Raw genomic sequence first — 22,065 nt, 5'->3', positions numbered from 1 at the left:
AGAGACGAAGCTAGATATTGAAGAATTATTTTAAATAGTATGATTCAAAATATAGAGTGATTCTGACACATATAAACAATGAGACACCTTAAAATTTTAAAAGTTATTTTCCCATTTTCTCTCTTCTCTTTTTCACTCTGGTGGTAGTGACATTAAATACATATTAATGAGGACATACTCTGGTGTTTTCTTTCCAGAGAATCCACACTACATTGAGGCAGAACTTCTGTATTTTATGAATATTTTCAGCTGGCGTGAATGCATTAAGTGCTCGTGAAACAATCCTAGTCAGGTATTTGCCCTGTTCTCTTACAACATGATTTACCAGAGAAAATATTCACAAACATTTCTATGATATTGTTATACAAAACAATTGAAGGCATTCAGACTCTATAGAATTTGAGTGAAAAACAGCAAGATGTAAATAAGCAATGGAAATAGAATGCTAAAATCCTTTATAAAATAATGACAAGGTCATAGCAAAACATTGTTGCAAAACCATGGATTTTTCTTTGCTTGAAGATACAGAAATGCAATGTCATTTGGGATACATTGGCTGCCACTATAAAATGCTCTCAAATAATGAATGATGGTACTTTGAGAGTTCAGAGGAATGGGTTGAATAAATTTTGCAGCATCTTGGTGCTGGAAAGTCACCAAATGGAACAATCCATCAAAGTGATTAAAGTGAAAATCATTAATAACATCATCTGTGACAAGCAGCTGAAATATGCTCATGACTGATGCATACTAATCGCATCTGTGGCTCGGTGAAGAGACATCTTGTGAAGACACGTGAAGCAACGATGGGGGAAATCACCTCAGAGAATGGGGATTAGGGGTGGCAGTGTGGAAACAGTCTAAGTTTAACTCATCGTGAGGGTAGCGCCAACTAATCTCAGGCAGCACAACAAACAATTCCTTTACCGTTTTGTTCTCGTCTAATGAAGTGTTGGGCTGCATTTTGCCTGAATATTTTTTCCCCAGAGTGAGCATATCTGCATCTCCTAGGTTCTCTCATTGGAATAGATGGTAAATATACTTTAACATATACGCATAAAATTCAAAACAGAAGGTTCCTGCTGAATTTGTTGATTCAACCAAAACAACAGTTGAAGTTCTACATTTTGGCCCAATATACCTAGGCGAAGGAAGGAAAAAGAAAGAACTTGCAGTTTTATAAAGTTCCCCTCATTACATTTTTCACAGACATTGCAAAGCAAACATTGAATTGCAGTCGCTGTTGTAACATAGGCAAATGGAGGAGGCATTTTGCACACAGCAATGTCCCACAAGGAGCAATGAGATGAATGACTGGATAATTACATTTGTGTGGAGATTGAGAGAATATCCTTGGCTAATGCAGCTGGGGGAAAAAAAAATCACTTCCTCTCTCCAAATGAGGGGAAAAAAAAGTATTCTCTGTTTGCTTGCAATATGCCAGTGATTCTCAACCTTTTTTTTCCACACATACCACCTTAGGTAATCTCTTACGAACTACAGAGCACCTGTGGCATAGGATGGCATAGGTGTTCTGTGATTAGTAAGGGATTACTTAAGGGGGTATGTGAGTGGAAAAAATGGTTGAGAACCACTGCACTAAACAAACCAGTTTATCTCTATTTCTCAATTCATGGTTCAGATGTGCAAACTAATGGACACGTTACAATATTGTGGATTTATTGTATACAACAGAGGATGAATGCAGCATCTCGACGATTTGACTGTACTCTTTCACAATGGTACCTCAAACAAACTGGAAACCTCTTAGCACTTCACTGGATTGTCAATTGAAATGATGTGCTCACATCCTGCAGTCGGAGTTGAGAAAAGTCAGATGAAGGAAGGCTAGCAACCCTGGCAAGAAGAGGCAGAGGAGAGAGGAACAGAGGAACAGAGATTGTGCCTGAACATTGCACTGAACCAACGTCTGAGGGAGCATCATGCAAACAAATAGGGGATTCATTGTACCACTTTTTCAAAGAACATTTACTAATTTTAAGAAATTCCTTTCATTCATACAGCTCAATTATTGGTGAAATTTCTCCCTTAGTGGAACATTGTCCAGCCTCTGCATAATAGAGCAATGGATCTGTACATCATTTTCTATTTTGACTTCCCTTCCAATAGTTTGCCATGTGTTGTTGAAATGTTTTATTTTCCTGAGGAGATATTGTTTAGTTTGAATAATTTCCTAACCTATTACTGGAGGATTATTGTCACTTCAACAAAAATGCAACTTTTGATCATTGGGAAAAGTCTATTAAAGTGAAACAGAAAAATTTTGAAGACATTCAGACGAGGGAGTATCAGAAGGGAAGATGATAAGGTTAATTTTTGATGTTTATAGCCCTTTACGAGAGACATTTCCAAAAGAAATACCGCACTGAATGTCATTTGTAACTGTGCCTTCAGAAACAGGCCTATCTTCTGCACTGAATCAATTCTCAATGAGTTAATGTATTTTGGCACTGGTGGTGTTGTTTCTGATGATGTTCTTTCTTCCAGAAGCGATTGACCTGATTTGTTTATTGTATTCCTGCTGTAATCCTGTGGGAAATTTAGTGCTCTGAATACGAGTCCAGGAGCTGCCAAGGTTACTTTCTGAACACCCTGACCTTCTGCCAGGAAGAAATAGCCCATTTGTCTGAGCTCGTTGGCAATCTGGGCCAGGATGTGAAAGGATGGAAGAATGGAAGTATTATTCCCCATCAGTGCATTGTGTCCATTTATCCCCTGAACATTCATCTCGTGCCCAACAAGTGCTCAATTCTACATAGGGTCTTGCTGCCATTAAACCAAAAAGAAGACTCACTCCACTGTTTTTCTACCACAATCTATCCTTTTTAGTATCTCCCACATTTTGGAGCCTAGTTTTTAAAATATGGCAGGCATTTTAACACCTGAACATTGGAGCCATTGTTCTATTTTTATTTACCTTGTCATTTTACTCAATTTTTTGAAGTACAGACTGTACTTGCAAGATTAATTCTTGAGTCTGATAGACCATCTTTAACAGCCTGTTAAAAAAGCCAACAGTGGTTTTATTTAAAATCCTGCAACCACAGGGCCTGGGCCCAAGAGGGTGGTGCATACATTCGGCAGCAGCCAGCCACGAAGGGTTGCAGACTCTAGGGAAGCAGAGGACTGGCTCAGGGCACAAGAAGATAGAGACCACCCCAGTCCCCTCCATTTGAGGAGAAGCAAGGGAGGCGATCTATGTGATGGTGACCATGGTGGTGGACCAGTGAAGGGCTCTGTGGCTGAGAAGCACACAGGGAGCAGGGTGTTGGCGACTCGTGGTGAGGAACCCACACAGGCTGCGGCTGCTGCAGTCAAATAATTCCCATCAGGCTGTGGGCTGTGAGACTGACTGATGGGATATCAGGTATTGAACCAGGATGTGAGAGGGTGTCGAGTGCACTGAAGGGTTTCTAATCGTGTCGAGGGTCGAATCTGGAGCTCGGGTTGCCGATGGTTTGGACTGGAGTCTGTGTGGCTGTGGAGGCTTCAGGAGTGCTGGAGGCAAATCCATGGACATTCAGTGACTCTCGGGGGCTCTCCTTTACTTCTCTTTCTCTGACTGTCAGAGATGCCCAACAATTTCTGATGTTGGCGAATCTGACTAAAGGCAATTTTGTGTAATATTACAATTTTTATTACGTGACAATAAAGGAATCTTGAATCTTAAATCATCGTGTTCACATTGTAGTAATTCATGGGACAGGAGGTCTTGGAGTCTATTCCTCTTCAGTGGGTCCAGAATGAGCATTTGTCCCCAATCATATTTGCCAGCTCTTGGTGCATTGCCTTGTGGGCGATAGCACGTGTTTATTCACATACATTTTAAAGGTTTTGAGGGTGTCTGATCTTCCAGGCAGTGAAGTCTCGAACCTAATAACCCTTGGGTCAAATTACTTTTCTCAGCATCTTTACTCTGCTATTCAATGTCCCCAAGTTATCGATCTCAACACAAATGAAAATGTTTTCGATGATCAACTTTATTTATCCCTCACATCATTTTATGCTCCTTGGTTAATTCCTGCCTCAGCTTTTACTAGGTATATATACTGGGCAACATTATTTGCTCATGTACTCCTTGATAGTGGAGTTGTTCTAGTGAACCGGTGCAGACTCGAAAGGCCGACGTGGCCTGTTTCCGCTCCGTAAATGGTTATATGGTTATATGGTTATGGCTTAGTAGTTAAAATCTGACACTATTTCCCAGGCAGAAGTTAACTATTACTATTTCATTCAACCTTAATGTTTTATCTCTTCCCATATTTTTTTGCAAAAGGGACATTCTCTCATCAATGCTGAGTCCATTTGATAGGTGAAACTCCATTTCCACCTCAACTCTACTGGTCAAGGAGGTCACTTGGTGGATTTGTCCTTCTACCTGAGTATATTTCAATCATTTGTAATCCTACTATATTCTAATCCAGCCATTCTCAACCCATTCTTTGGCCATGGCCCCTTTGGGACTCTGCTCATACTTCCATACTTCTCTCTGACCGACTACATAAAAAAATGTTATGATTCAGTCTGTGACACCCCCCCCCCACCCCACCCCACCCCCACCCACTTAACTGTGCTGTGGTCCCCAGTGGGGGAGGGGGTGAGTTGTTGTGTGGCCATCACTGAGAATGTCTGCTCCAGTTCAACTAATTATTAGTGTAATTTATTTAATTGCATGCACATGTTTATCCTTACGCTCATTTTCTTGTACTTTTCCTTCCTGTCTCACCAAGTAGAATTTTATTTCGACCTTTGTGTACTCACAAATTAACAATGTTATATGAGCTTTTTAAGTCAAATATCTGATGGCAGATTTAAGTTGCTGAGATGAATGAATGTGTTTGAAATCTACATTCACGAGAAATCCAGTTTAAGTTTAACTTTAATGATACAACACAATAGAAAGGCCCTTCTGGCCCATGAAACCCACGCCGCCCAATTAACCTACCAACTCCGTATATTTTTGGAAGGTGGGAGGAAACTGGGGCACCTGGGGAACACCGATGCAGGTCACAGGGAGAATGTCCAAACTCCTGACAGACTGCACCAGATCCATACCCAAGTTGCTGTCCCTGTTATATTGGTCAAATAGATCAATTTGGAGATGGTCAGACTCTCAGCTCATGCACTGTCTGTGATTGCAAATATCGTAGCTACCCATGGGATCAACTATTCCCATGGCTCTTTTTTTAACCATTTGTGATTTTAGTATGTCGGAAATGAAACCTGCTAATTAGTAAGTTTGTTAGTTGCAAAATAAAAGAGAAACTAACCCAAGTTATTTTGATAGTTATAATTATAATGTATTGCAATAAAAACATGGTCAAATGTTAGAAAAAACTAACTACTGAAGAGAATTAATATTTGATTCAAAATCACCTTGGTTTTCTGTGTCATCAAGCAATTTAACCCTCACTCCAATTTAACTCCTCACTCTCTGGTGCACAGTATGAGCTAAAAGGCCCGAGTGTGTTCTGTCCTTGTTTTGAATGGCAGCATCGAGTGACAGAGAACCTCAAGGTTTCCCTGATGGCTCATTTCAGTGCTTAACTGCTGAGGGAATGGGTTAAATAATTCCTACCAGGAGCGTTTCATCAGTGGGAATGGTTTGCAGGACATCTCCAGGAGATCAGTGAGAGCTCACCCATTCTGTAAATGTTTTAAAATGCTTTAAAAGATGGACTGTGACAACAACTGCATTGTTCAGCTCGAGTCAAACAGCAAGACAATGGAAAGGCATGGGACCAACATACAAGAAGGTGGAAAACATCATAATAAAAGAAAATTAAAGTTCCTCGATGGCTCTGCAAACTGTCCAGAAAGAGAATACACAAGGCCCAGGTTCTGTCAGTAGCTTCCACCGAGTAACTTGATATCTCATGGAGGCAGGTGGACTGTTACAATCACCCTCTGTCTCATTGAAAGCATGAAGTGTGAAAAAAAAAAGCCCCATTTTCAGGCTTACCATCTCTGATTTCTGTCTGGTTCAAGACTCTGGAATTGTGCCTGAGCACAACGTAGGGTTAACAATAAAGCAATAGGACATGCTGCTTGCAAAAGTCTACTGACTGTTTACTGAAGAGCAGACACTCATGGAAGCCTCAAGAGGGCTATCATTGAAGTGAATCGTCAATGCCTTTGGGAGAATGGGGAGAAATAAGAAAACTCGACACAATGAAACTGAGAAATGGTTTGCAGCAACAGCCACACATAGCTCTGTGGTCAGCAGGAGAAGCCTCGCACATTGATACAAAGACAGATTGGCTCCCCATGCCACAGCAGTCCCCGTGGACTTCATGGATATGTAGGAGGAGATTGACAGCAAAAGCCAGCATTAGTAATAATCAGTAACAATTTTCAATAAGCACTGAGTAATGTAATAACTGAGTAAGGCAGAGTGGAGGGAAGCTCAGGTGATGAGCTTCTCCAAGTCTCAGCTGAGGGGCTCACCTCGGGGGAAGAGGTACTGACTTCGCAAGGTTCCTGGTACGTGAGGGCCTAGCGTCATCTGCAGCTGCATTCGTGGAGCTGTCCGTGGCAATGTCCACCCATCTCTACCAGCTGAAGGAAGGGACATGGAAGCAGTAAAACATGGTGAGGAGAAATATAAAGAAAATCAGGGAAATAAATGCGAAATTAAGTAAGTTGTGAAATTATGCAGAAACCATAGCACCTGTGGGAGAACAGGATCATGATAATTGACCAAAATAATCTCGAATGAGCATAACAAATTTAAAGTGGGGGAAAAAGTGCATTGTGACACAAAAAAAGTGGAAAAGGTTCAAGCAATAACGTGAATATAATGCACTGATTATTGGTAACCCACTCAGAGACGTTTCCTGGAGAGAATCATATCAGCCTACCTCTGTTGAGTGGGTTTCATTAATCCATATTCTTGATGCACACCAACTTGTGTACAACTAGTGTACACCATCAAAGGATAGAAGACTGTTCTGTCCACCCGTTGCAACCGCTTTTCTGGCCAACTGATCACAGAGTTTGATTAATGTTCATTGCAGAAATACAAGGGCAAATTAAATGAATCTTAGACAAGATAAGTTAGAGGATCAACTATGAACTCATTGGAATAAAGTAATGAGGCAAAAAACAGAGCAACATCAATAGTTTTTTTTAAACACAGCAAGTTATTATGATCCAGAATGCACTCTATTCTAGAGAAGATTCCATAGTATCTTGCAAAAGAGAATTGGATATGGGCTTTGTAAAAATATGATTATGGAGCTCAGCATACAAGGAAGCATTGATAGTGCTTTCAAGGTGATCAGTTGCAATAGACTGAATGGCCATCTTCAATGCGGTGTCATCATGTAGCTATGGCAGCATCTAGTTCATTAGGCAAGTTGGTATTGCAACCCCTTTGATATCATCTTCCTCCAATGCCAACCTTGATGTCTTCTTATTCACCTCATTTGGCTACCTCATCAGTGAGAAGACAATGACTGCAACCCCTCCCCCCATCACTTCAGCAGCCCATTGCTCTCACTATAAAGACTTCCCTCGCACCTGTCCAACCCACCAGAAGAGCACATATCCTCTGGCACCTGGATGATTCTAAAGTTTATTTACATGATCATATTAAATACTACTGTTAACACTCATTCATTCCAGAGAGCAGCCATGATCGTAATATAGGCCCACAAACTGTTATAGGCAAAATTAAATCATTTTAATGGCTAATGGGCTGATTTTTAACTCTTCCATAGAAAGAATATCTACAAAGGATGGTGTCTCAAGAAAGCAGCCTCTATCCTCAAGGACACTCAGCATCCAGGCCATGCCCTCTTCACTCTGCTACCATCAGGAAGGAGGTACAGAAGCATGAAGACACAAAGAAGACAGCTTCTTCCCCTCCACCATCAGATTTCTAAATGGATAATGAACCACAGGCACGGCCTCACTTTTTCTCTTCTCTCAAACTTATTTATTTATTTGTTTTAAAAACATGTATTTTAAATTTAGACATACAGCATGGTAACAGGTCATTTTAGCCCACAGGCCCGTGCTGCCCAAGTTGCGCCCAATTAACCTACAACCCCAGTACGTTTTGAACAGTGGGAGGGAACCGAAGCCCTCAGGGAAAACCCATGCAGACACGAGGAGTACGTACAATCACCTTACAGAGAGCGCGGGATTCAAACCCAAGTCCCGATCAATGGTGCTGTAACGGCGTTGTGCTAACCACAACGTCAACCGTGCCACCCCAATTTTTGCACCTGTGACGCTGCACAAAAACAATGCATTTTGTGACAGGTTCATAACAATAAACTCTGATTCTGAAAGCAATTGATGTTAGGACAACTGTTAGTTTAAAAACTAATAACATATTTATTTATCATTAAGAAGAACAGAGAGCACAAAAGCTACAGATGCTGAAATTTTGAGCAGAGAAAGATTTGCTGGAGGAAATCAATGGGTCAGACAGCATCCATGGGTAGAAATGGCCAGTCAATGTTTCGGGTTTGGACTCTTTATCTAGATGAGTGGGAAGGGGGAGATATCCCTGCTGCATGCTTCTCCAGGGTAGATAAAGGTAGATATAAGAAGCTGAGGGAAGGGCAGGTTGGGTTAACTCAATGAATCACAATAAAGGCCAAAGGGTATATAACTCCTGCTCCTGCATTCCTTTTCCAAACAAATACCTGCAATGGGATAAAACTCGCAGCTTATTAATAAATCTTTATGGGTCATGGTTTGTAAAATTTAGACATACAGCACAGTAACAGGCCCTTGTTGGGCCATGAGCCCATGCCGCCCAACTATACCTAATTGATCTACAACCCCCAGTACATTTTGAAGGGTGAGAGGAAACTGGAGCACCTGGAGGAAACCCACACAGACACAAGGATAACATTATCCTCCACCATCAGACTCCTCAACAACAAACTCAATCAGGGGCTTATGGACTCTGACTTGTGCACTTTATTGAGTTTTTAAAATTCTCTCTGTATTACACAGTCAATTTGTTTACATTCGTGATCTGTTTACAGTTCTTTATTTGTTTGCATGTGTACGCTGTGTTCAGTTTTTTTTGCACTACCAGTTAGTGGTAATTCTGCCCCACCCTCAGCAAAAAAGAATCTCAGGGTTGTATGTGATGTTTATGTATGTTCTCGGACAATAAACCTGAAACTGAAAATAGCTGTCATACAAAAATGATTGGGAACTTAAGCTGACAAAAATCGCAGCATAAAACGAGTCATGGTGCCAATACCGACGACAATTATTACTTATCACATTTTTTTGCTGAATTGACTATTTTTTTTCATTCAGAGATTTGCTTGAGTTTATATGGGTGTTTTTTTATTAGCTTGTCAATGAAAGGAAGTTACACAGAGGTCTAAAAATAATACACACTCGGAGAATGATTCAGACTATGGATGTCTGCCAGTTGAAGCATGGTGATTCAAAAGCTGTTTCTTTAAAAAATATTTTCCCACTTGTCCATTCCATAGACACTTAAATCCCACTCCTATTTATCCTGCTTTTCCATGGGACTCCATTGAGGAACCCCATGGAATTTAAGTTTCAGCCACAAGTAATTAATGTTCATTATTTACCTGTAATTGGAACTTAAATTCTGGCAAGTTATTCAACTGGACAAAGGATAACAGTCCAATTTGCTCCCTTTGCATGCACACTCTCTGCTCTCTTGAACACGTGTGTTCCAGCAGGGGTCACTGGACAGCCATTGCATTTGCTCTCCCTTTCCAAAACCAGTGGGACTAATTTACCACAGCACAGTAGAGACTGCCTTTGAAAGCTGAACCAGTCAAGAGTGAACAGAAATGGTTGATAAAAATGCACTGCCACATTCAAATGAGATAATCTATGGAACTCAACAGCTTCTCTGTACTCGTTAGCTATAAGGAAATAAGCAATCAAGAAAAGAAGTAGGCCAGAATTATATAGCAGGCCACAATTGTCCTAATATATATAGTCATTAAAGGGGTTACACAAGAAAATCTAATGCGACACACCAAAGTGCTGGAGGAACACAGCAGGTCATGCAGCATTCATAGCAAGTTAAAGGTCGTCGATGGTTTGTGCCTGAGCCCTTTGTTGAGAACGTCATTCTCCTTGCTTTGGTAATTAACTTTTACTTTGCAAAATGACTCTAGTTATAACATGGTGATGACCACATGTCCTCTTTGGATGATACTTGCTGAGGGATGCTACTAGCACAGACTTTTCTGTTACTGCTGAAGATGGTCTTTGGCTGCCTTTCCTCTGCACATGGCTCGTTAACATACACCATGGACAATAGATGAGCCTTGATTGAAAGTGAGAGGAGGCACCTTCAACAGTGCAACTCTCCCTCAGTCCTGCACTCAGAGTGGCAACCCAGGTATTCTGTTCAGGTATCAGGAGTGGAACTATTGACCATAACTAATCTCTGTGACAGAGAGCATAGAGAGCACCAAGTTCTTCAGAGTCCACATAAGAAGTGGCAATTCTAGACACCAACATCTCTTCACTTGTCAGGAAGGCGCCACAGCAACTGCACCTCCTGAGAAGACTGAGGTGAGCAAGGCTATCAGCCACCATCCTGCGAACTTTCTACTGGAGCTCTGTTGAGAGCTTCCTGGCCGGCTGCCTCATTGTGTGGTATGGTTGCTGCAGAGAAATGGATTGGAGATTAATCGACAGGACCATAAAAGCAGCAGGGAGGATTCCTGGGATCTCCATTCACCCCCTTCCCCCTACCTGATTTACAAGGATCATTATCTAAAGAGGGCACACAAAATCATTGAGGACCCCTACCACCTCACATGCAGCATCTTCCAGCAACTCCTGTCAAGAGATACAGGAGGATCAGAGCCAGAACCACCAGACTGAGGAACAGCTTCTTCCCACAGTCAGTGAGGCTGCTGAATGACTGATGAACACCCATTTAAATAGTAATTTATTTTAATATTTGTGTATAGGTACTGTGCAAATGTATCATTTGTCTGTATGTGCGTTTGCACTGTTTTACACTGAGTACCGGAGAATGCTGTTTCACCTCACTGACAAAAGACAAAGGAGGAAAAACCCAACACCCAACCCCAACCAACCAATTTTCCCCTGCAACCACTGCAACCGTGTCTGCCTGTCCCGCATCGGACTTGTCAGCCACAAACGAGCCTGCAGCTGACGTGGACTTTTTACCCCCTCCATAAATCTTCGTCCGCGAAGCCAAGCCAAAGAAGAAGACTTGTACAATCAGATGATAAATGAACTTGAACTTGAACTGAGTCCATTACCAAGAGTTTTGAGGGCTGTCAAGCATCGTTGCCTTAAAAAAAAAATCAGATTCCATTTGAGGTATGTGATGGTACGGCCATTTGAGGACAGTTTACCACTTTTGTGATGTCCCAGTTAAATAAATCAATACAACAAGCTGTCGACATTTTGACCTGGAACTCTCCTGGTTTCTTTGGCCCTGTGTCAAACCACTGAGTGCAATTATTTTATTAAATTCACAAGAAATAAGAATTATGAGCAGCAGAATGTCACTTGGACCTATTAACAAGATCAAGGATGATTTCCCATTTGAACTAACTTCTCCTGTACTATCCACAATTCCTTGATTTCCTTTCTTTCTTTTTCTTTGGCTTGGCTTCGCGGACGAAGATTTATGGAGGGGTAAATATCCACGTCAGCTGCAGGGATTTCCTTTACACCCACCAATTTATCAATCTCTATTTTGAGCCCCCAAATACCTTCATGGCAGAAAGTTTCAAAGATTCACTGCCATCTGAAGAATGAGATTTCTCTTCACCTCATTTTCAAATGACCTCCCCTTTATTCTGAGGCAGTATCCTCTGGTACGAGGTTCCTCAGCCATTCAGGAAAAATTAGATCTCCTTTCATGGAGTCACTACAGCGTGGAAACAGGCTCTTCTGCCCAACTGGCCCATGCTGACTAAAACATTCCACTTACACTCGTCCCAGCTGCCTGCGTTTGGCCCATATCCCTCTAACTCATCCTATCCTTCAGACTCTCGAGAATGGAGCCCAATCTAGTCATGCACCCATAAGGCAAATCTGGTATCCCCAAGAAAGAGTCTAATGAATCATTTTAGTACTCCCTCTCTGGAAATTATGTTCCTTTGGAGGCAGGTGGATTAAAAGTGTGTACAATATATGCTCTCATATCATCAGTAAATTTCAGTAAGACTCCTGCGCTCAAATGGTCTCAAAATATATGCCAACATACCACTTATCTTTCTAATTACTTGGTACTGGGTGGTAGTTTTCAGTGAATTACAGAAGGGCACCCAGGTTTCCCAATCTGTTACCAGTTAAAAGAGCAAATTATAAGCAAGATTTGGTAAATATGTAGCATGTGAGTACTAAGTGCCATTATGCCAACCTGCACCTTGACAGGCTCACATGATCAGTCATGAAAAGCATGTTGAGAAATTGAGGAAAATGAAAAGTCAAACACAAAAGTCTGCAGACATCATGGTTGAAGTAAAAACACGAGGCTGGAGAAACTGAGCAAGTCAAAGAGTGCACTTTATATAGCAAAGATAAAGATACATAACCAATCTTTCAAGCTTCAGCCCTTCATCAAGGTATGGAATAATGTTGGCAGGAGTCCAAATAAAATGGTGTTGGGGGAAGGTTAGAGGGGTAGGGGGAAGGTTAGAGGGGTAGGGGGAGGAGCACCGTCTCAAAAGCAGGAGGTAATAGGTGGATAAAGGAGGGAGGGCACAGTAGCAAACGGGGGGAGGAGGGATGGCTCTGTAAATGGAGAGGGAAGGGGGTGGAGAGCTAAAGGAAAGAAAACAAGGGGGAAGGGAAGGGAGGGAGAATGGAGAGTAGGTAGCTGAAACCAGAGAAGTCCATGTTAATGCCATCTGGTTAGAGATGGAAAATCAAGTGTTGTTCCTCCAGTTGACAGGTGGTCATGGTGGGATAATACATGAGGCCATGGACAGACATGTGACTGTGGAAGTGGGACGCAGAACTGAAATGGTTGGCCACTAGGAGGTCCCTGTCTCTGATGTGCACAGAGTGAAGCTGCTGAGCGAAGCGATCTCACAGTCTACTCCCAGTCCCTCCAATGTAGGAACGGGGAGCATCAAATGCAGTAGATTACTCCCGTGGACATTTTGACTTTGCCTACATGACAACTGTCATTTGTGTGTGGCTTTAATGTGATACAATGTCAAAAAAAATAATTGGAGCATCCTCACACAACATTTTATGGTGGTTATTTTAAGAAGATGTTGTGATCAACGAGCAAAGATTAGGTTTTAAGTACAGCGAAAGTTGAGGGGACTTCAACAACAAATTCCTCCATTGGGGGAGTAAAGGAAATCAGGGAGTCACCGAGCTGAAGGAATGAAGAAATCAGTGGTTTTAATTTTACATTTTAAATTTAAATTTAAACAAACAGCACAGTGACAGGCCCTTCCGGTCCACATACCTGTGCCGCTTAATTACACCCAATTGACCTACAACCCCTGTACGTTTTGAAGGGTGGGAGGAAACCGGACCATCAGGAGAAAACCTACACAGTCATGGGGAAAACGTACACATTCTTTACAGACGGTGGTGGATTCGAACCCCAGTCAATGGCACGGTAACAGCGCCATGGCTAACCATGCCACCGCTACACTAACCGTGCCACCTTTTAGAGTGAGAAAATGAGTAGAGGACAAATAATCTATGCTGAAGGGAGCAGACCAATATCAATATGGAATATGAGGGCTGTAAGAATGTACACATCTCCTAATTAGTGAGTGTGGAATCTGGAGATAAGTTTGATTGTTTCATCTGCAGCTTGATAAAGGACAATGAACCATTACAGTATTGAGCAGTTACAGCATGTCATTTGGTACAAGATTCTGTGCCTGTTTATATCCTATCAATAATTATATTGGCTGAAGTAGACATGCTATGCCTGTCCTAAATAATCATCAAACTCACTGCTCTTACAATTCAATCAGGCCTTGCTGGCACATTGCCCTGACCTTGCCAGTTAATTCAATTGGACTGAAAAGTAATCTGGATATTGCAACATCATTTGCTTTTCTGTTCAGCACAGGTTTCTTATTCCATGCCGACTAATTCCAATTGCTCTGTGACATTGGTGCATTTAGGAGTAAATATCTTGATTTGTTTAAAATGCCTCCTGACCATAAACATGGATACGTTGGCCTGAGATAACTTAATCTACAACAAATCACAAATGGAATACTAGCATCATTAATGGTGACCATTAAAGTATTATATTTGTTATAAAAACACAGCTGCTTGATGAACGTCTTTCAGGGAAAGAATCCACTCTCTAAACTCAATCTTGTAAATATGATGCACAGCCATGTGATTGAGCATTTACTGCCTCTTGGCTTCGGGTTTACTGTGGGTGGGTAATAAATACTGCCTAACCACTGACACGAACATCCTATAATTGAAATAAACTCATGCAGATGGAGATATGGTGATTATTTTTGCAGTCTAGCACAGCCTCTGACCTCCTGTTTATTGAAGGCATCTATGTGGGCTTCTGCCTTCACATCACACTGGTTACAATCTCTTCATGGTGAAGGTAGAGATGTCTGACTTTCTGGACCTCAAGATTCAAGGACGAGTTAGTTTTCACAGAAATCAAGCCCTTGATCCTCCAGGGACCTGCTCAAACCCTAACCAACTCGTATGGAGTTGTAGGTTAATTTGGATGTAATTGGGCAGCCCGGGTTTAAATGTCCAGAATCGGTTTCCACTGAACTGTAGATAAAAATCTTTAAATTTTAAAACTCCAGGACCACCAATAAATATATCTGCAGCACCGAAATGTATTTTTTCTCTTTAACGGTTAGTGTAGCAGTTAGCACCAATGATCAGGACCTGGGCTCGTATCCTGCGCTGTCTGTAAGGAGTTTGTACATTCTTCCCAAGTCTGTGTGGGTTTTCCCCAGGGACACTGGTTTCCTCCCTCCATTCAAAACATACAGGGGGTTGTAGGTGAATTGGGTGTAATTGGGTGGCATGGGGTCGTGGGCCAAAAGGACTGTATGTCTAAATATAAATATCTGCAACTGTGGATTTTTATTTATCCACTATTTATCATTTTTATGGCTTTTTTTGGCACATTATGGTAATTTAATTTATACGACAGTGGTCAGTGCATCTCACGTATCTGTGTGTGGCTGCAGCAAGTAAGAATTTTGGTGCATCTGTCCCTTGTAGTTATCTTTATGACAATAAACTTTCATCTTTTCTCAAATTTGTTATAGATCCTTTTTGTAAACAAAGATCTTTTAAATCTTTGTTTGAAAAAGTATTTGGTAAGGATGGAAGTATAAGCCTAACATTACCATGGCTGCACATGAATATCAGACATGTATGCAGGAGAGAATTTAATCTATCAAGTTTTAATATGAAAATGAATGAGATGCATAAGCACACACATTTTAATCATACTGCTGTCTGCTTTTCTTCTACCTCGTGTTTCAAAGAGATTACTCATGTCCCACTGGAGTCGATATTTCCATCATCCTCCTGAATGATTATTTCAGGCTGAACAAGCCTGCATCAAATCTCATGGTTGTATTGATTTGAACAACCTTCTGACTCAGCTTCCCATCCATCACTCACCCCACCAAAGACATTCTGTTCCTGAAACAACAGGCTGTGCATTTATACTCATTCATGCCATCAACAGCCCAATTCCCAATGGCATTTCTTCTTCTTCCCACCCCCAATCCCTAATTTCCTGCCTACACATACATTATATATAACCATATAACAATTACAGTATGGAAACAGGCCAGCTCAGCCCCTCTAGTCTGCACCGATTTAAGTGAACTCCACCAGTCCCACCTACCTGATCCCTGCCCATAACCCTCCAATCCTCTCACATCCATATACTCATCTAACCTCCTCTTAAATGACAGAATCAACCCTGCTGCAACTATTTCTTCCGGAAGGTCATTCCACTCAGCCACCACTCTCTGAGTGAAGAAGCTTCCTCTTATGTTACCTCTAAAGTTTTTCCCCCTAACCCTTAACTTATGGCCCCTCGTTCCAACCCTCCTGCTCAAGGGGAAGAGCCTATTTACACCTACTCTGTCTATCTCCCTCATAATTTTATATACCTCTATCAAATCCCCCCTCAACCTTCTACGCTCCAATGAATAAAGACCCAGTTAACTCAATCTTTCTCCGTATTCCAGATACTGCAATCCAGGCAACATTTTAGTAAATCTTCTCTGCACCCTATCTACTTTATTGATAGTCATTGTTTGACCTTTGTCCATTACCCCTCTGCTCTACTTTTCAAACTCCCCCACCCCCCCCCAACTCCAAGTTTTTCTTCCTGAACTAATCAAACCCCTCTGAATTTCTTCTTTTCCTTTGGTGTCTGTCAATTCCTGTGATTCCACAAGGATCCACAGTATAAACATAAACTATTGTAACATTTATCATTTTTTTTCCCATCTCCTTCTCATTTCCATTAACAACAGTAGATTAGAATAGATTTCATGTTTTATTTTTGGAAAAATGGTTATGATCTTGCTTTGACAAATGAGAATATTCCTAAGAGATGTCAGTGTATGGATTTTAGCGAGACATTCAACAAGGTCCTTCATGGATGGCCAACTCAGAAGATTTAAACACATAGGATTCATGGTGACTTGGTAGATTAAATTCAAAAGTGGCTTGGTTGAAGAAGAAAGAGGGTAGTGGTGAAGATGTGTTTCTCAGTCTGGGGTCTGTGATCTCTGGTGTTTTGCAGGGATTAGTTTAATGGTTTAATGGCATCATGGTTTTCAAAGACACAATGAGCGAAAGAGCCTATTCCTGTGCTTACTGTTTCATAGAACCATAGAAGCAGAGAAATAGGCCCCTTCAGCTCTTCTCATCTGCACCGAACTATTTACTTTGGTCTAGTCCCACTGACCTGCACCCGTTCAATGGCCATTCAAACTTTTTCCATCCATGTACCTGTCCAAGTTCTTCTTAAATGTTAAAATTGGGCCCGCATTGACCACCTCAGCTGGAAGCTCGTTCCACACTCCCACCACTCTCTGTGTGAAGAAATTCCCTCATGTTCCCCTGAAACTTTTCCCCTTTCACTCTTATCCCATGTGTTCTGGTTTGTATCTCACCTACCATCAGTAGAAAAAGCCGATCTACATTTACCTTGTCTATCCCCCTCATAATTTTAAATACCTCTATCAAATATCCTCTCTTTATTCTACACTCCAGGAATAAAGTCCTAATCTGTTTAACCTTACCCTGTAACTCAGTTCCTGACGTCCAGGCAATATCCTAGTAAATCTTCTCTGCACTCTTTCTATCTTATTAACCAAAACTGCGCACAATGCTCCAAATTTGGCTTCACCAATGGCTTCTACAACTTTACCATAACATCCCAGCTCCTATACTCAGTACTTTGATTTATGAAGGCCAATATGCCAAAATAAAACTCTCTTTACAACCCTATCTGCCTGTGAAGCCACTTTCAGAGAATTATGTATATGTACTCCCAGATCCCTCTTTTCTACCGCACCCCTTAATGCCCTACCATTTTCGGTGGATGCCCTTTCTTCATTTGCCCTTGCAAAATGCAACACCTCACACTTGTCTGCATTAAATTCCATCTGCCATTTTTCTGCTGGTGCAGATTTTTAAAAAATTTCATTTAAAAACAGGCAATTTCAGCCTACAAGTTTGTGCCTCCCCATTTAAACCCAATTAACCTACACCCACGCTACATTTCGAATGATAGGAGGAAACCAGAGCAAACCCATGCAGACACAGGGAGAATGTACAAACCCCTTAAGATTGAAGGGGGAAAATTATAAGGGGAACATGAGGGGAAATTTCTTTACGCAGAGGGTGGTGGGGATGTGGAATGAGCTTCCGGCAGACGTGGTCGAGGCAGGATCATTGGTTACATTTAAGGAAAGATTGGATCGTTACCTGGAGAGGAGGGGACTAGAGGGGTATGGACCGGGTGCTGGTCAGTGGGACTAGGAGGGTGGGGATTTGCTACGGCATGGACTAGTAGGGCCGAACTGGCCTGTTCTGTGCTGTAAGTGGAACAGACGGTCCCAATCACTAGTGCTGTAAAGGCATTGCATTAACCTGCTACTCCAAATGTGCTGCCCAAGCAAGCTTTGAAAACCATCTTTGCTGTCCACATCGCTTTGAATCTTAGTGTCATCTGCAAACTTGCTAATCTAATCACCATATCATCATCTAGATCATTGATATAGATGACAAACAATAATGGTCCCAGCCCCAATCCCTGAGGCATAGGCCTCCAGTCTGAGAAGCAATCATCCACTTCTCTCTGACTTCTCCCACCCACTCATTGTCAAATCCAGTTCACTACTTCACCGAGAATATCTAGTGCCTGAACTTTCCTGACTAACCTCCCATGTGGAACCTTGTCAAAGGCTTTACTAAAGTTCACGTAGACATTATCCACAGCCTTTCCTTTATCAACTTTCATGTAACATACAATTACTATAAATTAAAGCAGAGGGTGATACGTTTCATTTGAAGTGACAGAAATATTGTGCACATCCAACATTATTCAGAAATAATTTTCAATAAAGAGAATTAGTGATTTTTTTTCTCTCTCAGATATGACAGACATGATGTTCATATGGTCATGAAATATTATTGGAGATAAGCAGCTAAATTCAAGACCACAGGCACCAATAACTGTCTCTGAATTATGTGATTATTTTAGGGTTAAGAATAAACTTTGGGCTTCTTCTTGGCAGATCTTCATTTTTTCTCTTTCTCTAGTTTCAGATTTCTAGATCTCTTGATCACCTTAATGTTGCTTGCCTTATAGGCCTTTTGTCCTCAGATACTCAAGGTAATTTGATAAAGATGGGCAGTCTGTTTTCGTTGAGTTTACATTTTTCTAAGTATTCCTCCCAAAACTCTAATCTCATCCTCTTTATTTCAGTAAAACTCATGACTCCATGTGCAAGTCTGCAATGATCTTCAGTACAATACTACTGGGATATTGAACTGGAATCCAAACCTCGAGGGCCCAAGTTTAAGGTGAGAGGAGAGAAATTTAAAGGAGATCTGAGGGGTGAATTTTTCAGACAGGGTAGTGAATATCTAGAATATAAGCAGTCAGAGATGGAAGTGGAGGCACCTGGATAGGGCAATGAGAAGGGCCCTATCCTTCAGCCCATCTAGTCTGAATCGAGGTATCTGAATACTAATAGAGTAAGTTTACTTGCATTTTACCTTATAATTTATTGGGGTTGATTTGAATATGTCGTGTATTTCCCTGCAACATGTTTTGGGCAACTTATACAGAGCATGCATCATCTGCATGGGGGTAGAGCAAAAATTCACCAAAGCTTCTGTGACAGAACTTTCCAAACCCACAACTTCTACAGCCTGGAAGGGCTATGACAGAAGAGGCATGGCAATGCTCCCACCATCTTTTCTTTCATGTTGCACATAATTGTCTTTCTCAACTGTATTGTCACTGGAATAACCCACCCAATAGCACTGTTTCAGGACCTTCACCAGTTTAGGGTTCAAGCTGGCAGATCACAACTACCTTGTTCAGGGCTATCTGCAAAGAGCAATGCATCCATATTGCCCATCTCAATGAACCAAAAAAAAAATCAATCATCCATTTCCTTTGTCGAATACCATTCAATGACTGATACGGATCACATAATAAGAACAATATCATGGTGTGATATCATTATCAACTCCAAATGGAAGGGCATTTAAAGAGAGTGAAACATGAAAGTCTGCAGATACTGTGATTGTAATAAAAACACACAGAAATGGTGGAGAAACTCAACCAGTCTTGCAGTATCTAAACGAGGTAAAGATATATTACTGATGTTTCAGGCCTGAGCCCTTCTTCAAGATATAAACCTTTATTGTTTGTTTTACTAATAACTTGAACAAGGGCTCAAGCCTGAAATGATGGTGATATATCCTTACCTCCCATGAATGCTGCAAGATTGGCTGAGTTCCTCCAACACTTCTGGGAATTTAAACTGCAAAGTATCTAAAAAATTACCATAACTCATAACATACATATTAATGTTTTCCACATCACCTTGCTCTGTGTTGCACTCACATTTCCCACCATTAATTCAATTCTGTTCTCCTTTTCTTTGTTACCAAGGCAACTTGCTTGTTCAGCTGCTTTTCTCGACCTGGCTCATAATGTCTGACTTGGCTCTTTAGTAATCCCTGGATTTAAACCTTTCCTTTATGGGGAGTTATTCCAATTTGTTAATATTATTTTTGTGACAGTTTTTGACATCTTATTTTTAATCTTGATTTAAAAATCATGTGAACTCTTCAAGTGCAAAATGTAAATGATTCTTATTGATTTCAAAATTTCCATCCTCTCTCCTTTGTCAGCCACAGGTTGTGGCATGTCTTCCTGAACCTTCATCCATACTGACTGTCAGCCGATGGGTTGCCTTGGAGACTTGGGAACAAGAATCTCAGCAGGCGTCCAGCACTGGGGAGAGTGCTGCCATATTATTAAATTATATTTGTATTTCTGATTTTCAAGTGAGCTCTTGGCCCTTTCCTTGGAGAAACGTAATCAATCCACACCACTGCTTCCAAGGACAGAGAAATGTTCCCTTTTATCCTGGCCTCATTGGAAACCAAGTTTTTGGCCTGAAACTGTCTCTCTCCTTCCACAGATACTGCCAGATCTACTGATATTCTGGGTTGTTCTAATTTTGTTTCAGATTTACAAATTCTGCAGTTTATCATCAGATGACACCCAATCCCCTAAAATAATAAATACTTATTGGATTATTTGTAAACAAAGAACTAGCATTGGGCCATGTAAATAGGATTTTCTAAGTAGATGATCAAAAGTTTTTTTTAAGAAGAGGTAAAGCAGGAAAGAGAGTAAATGTATTGCTTGTCTGTTATGTCTGGTTGTGCGATTGTGTGTTTTTGCACCGACGACCGGAGAACGCTGTTTTGTTGGGTTGTACTTTCTACAATTCAGATGATGGTAAACTTGAACTTAAGGAGGTTAAAGAAGGGAATCCTATAATATGGAACCTTAGGAGGAAAAGGTATGATTTCTAATATTATAGTAGGTTTGTTTGCATTTTCCAAGATGGTGAGATTAGCAAAACCAAGTAGATGATTGTGGACTTCTGAAGAAATCCAGGAGAACACAATCCAGTCCTACCATCAGGAAAAAATGTACAGGAGCCTAAAGATGAACTCTCAGCAGGACAAGGACAGCTTCATCCCCACTGCCATCAGATTCCTGAATGATTAATGAACCCAGACACTGCCTGATTTTGACTTTTTGTACACTATTTTTATTTATTGTCATCAGGAGTTTTCTATGAATGTTGGCACTATCATGGTTCCACAAATCAATGAATTTCGTGACTTGTTCATGACAGTAAATTTTGATTCTAATTCTGACAAAATGCTGCAGCTTTGGTGAGAAACACTTCTGTCTATTCTGTGTGGTTGACAGTTTTGGAGATGGGGAATACATTTAAATTTGAAGCAGTTCAGTAATGTTCATGAGGCTTAATCCTGGGATGAAGGTGTTGCTTTCTAATGTTTGAGGAAGTTTTTAATTATTTTGAATTAGAAGCATGAGAGGAAATCTTATTGTAACATGTTAGTTTCTGAAATGTTAGAATTTCTTTTTTTTTTTAATTTTATAAATTTTCCAAAAAAATAGAGATACAGCATGGTAACAAGTCCTTCTGGCCCACACCACCCAAATACATCCATGTGATCTATTAACCTACGAAACCCAAACACCTGTGGAATATGGGAGGAAACCAGTGCATCCAGAGGAAAATCCCGCTGTCACAGGGAGAATGGGCAATCTCCTTACAGACAGGGCCAGATGTGAACCCAGGTCACCGGCACTGAAATAGCGTTGTGCTAACCATTACACTAAGTGTGTCACCCTGAGTTCCAGAATTTTGTCAGAATTAGAATCAAAATTTACTGTCATGAACAAGTCACGAAATTCATTGATTTGTGGAACCATGATAGTGCCAATATTCATAGAAAACTCCT

The 22,065-nt window shown here is 41.0% G+C and overlaps 1 protein-coding gene across 9 annotated transcripts in view; it reads right to left on the bottom strand.

Moving 5' to 3' along the window:
• Positions 1-22,065, bottom strand: part of LOC138743156 (protocadherin gamma-A11-like) — a 149,493-nt gene that overhangs the window by 8,925 nt on the left and 118,503 nt on the right. For 6 of the 9 annotated variants that reach the window (XM_069898055.1, XM_069898056.1, XM_069898054.1 and 3 more), the window contains exon 4: positions 6,469-6,579. The exons of the other annotated variants lie outside the window; for them this stretch is intronic. In XM_069898055.1, coding sequence (XP_069754156.1) covers positions 6,469-6,579 — 111 coding nt within the window. The remainder of the gene's footprint in view (positions 1-6,468; positions 6,580-22,065) is intronic. 9 annotated transcript variants of the gene reach the window in all.

This window comes from Narcine bancroftii, chromosome 9 (genome assembly GCF_036971445.1).
Source record: "Narcine bancroftii isolate sNarBan1 chromosome 9, sNarBan1.hap1, whole genome shotgun sequence".
In the NCBI taxonomy this organism is placed as follows: Eukaryota; Metazoa; Chordata; class Chondrichthyes; order Torpediniformes; family Narcinidae; genus Narcine; species Narcine bancroftii.
The sequence above is the reverse complement of the archived record's forward strand: the minus strand, read 5'-3'. Positions and strand labels throughout refer to the sequence as shown.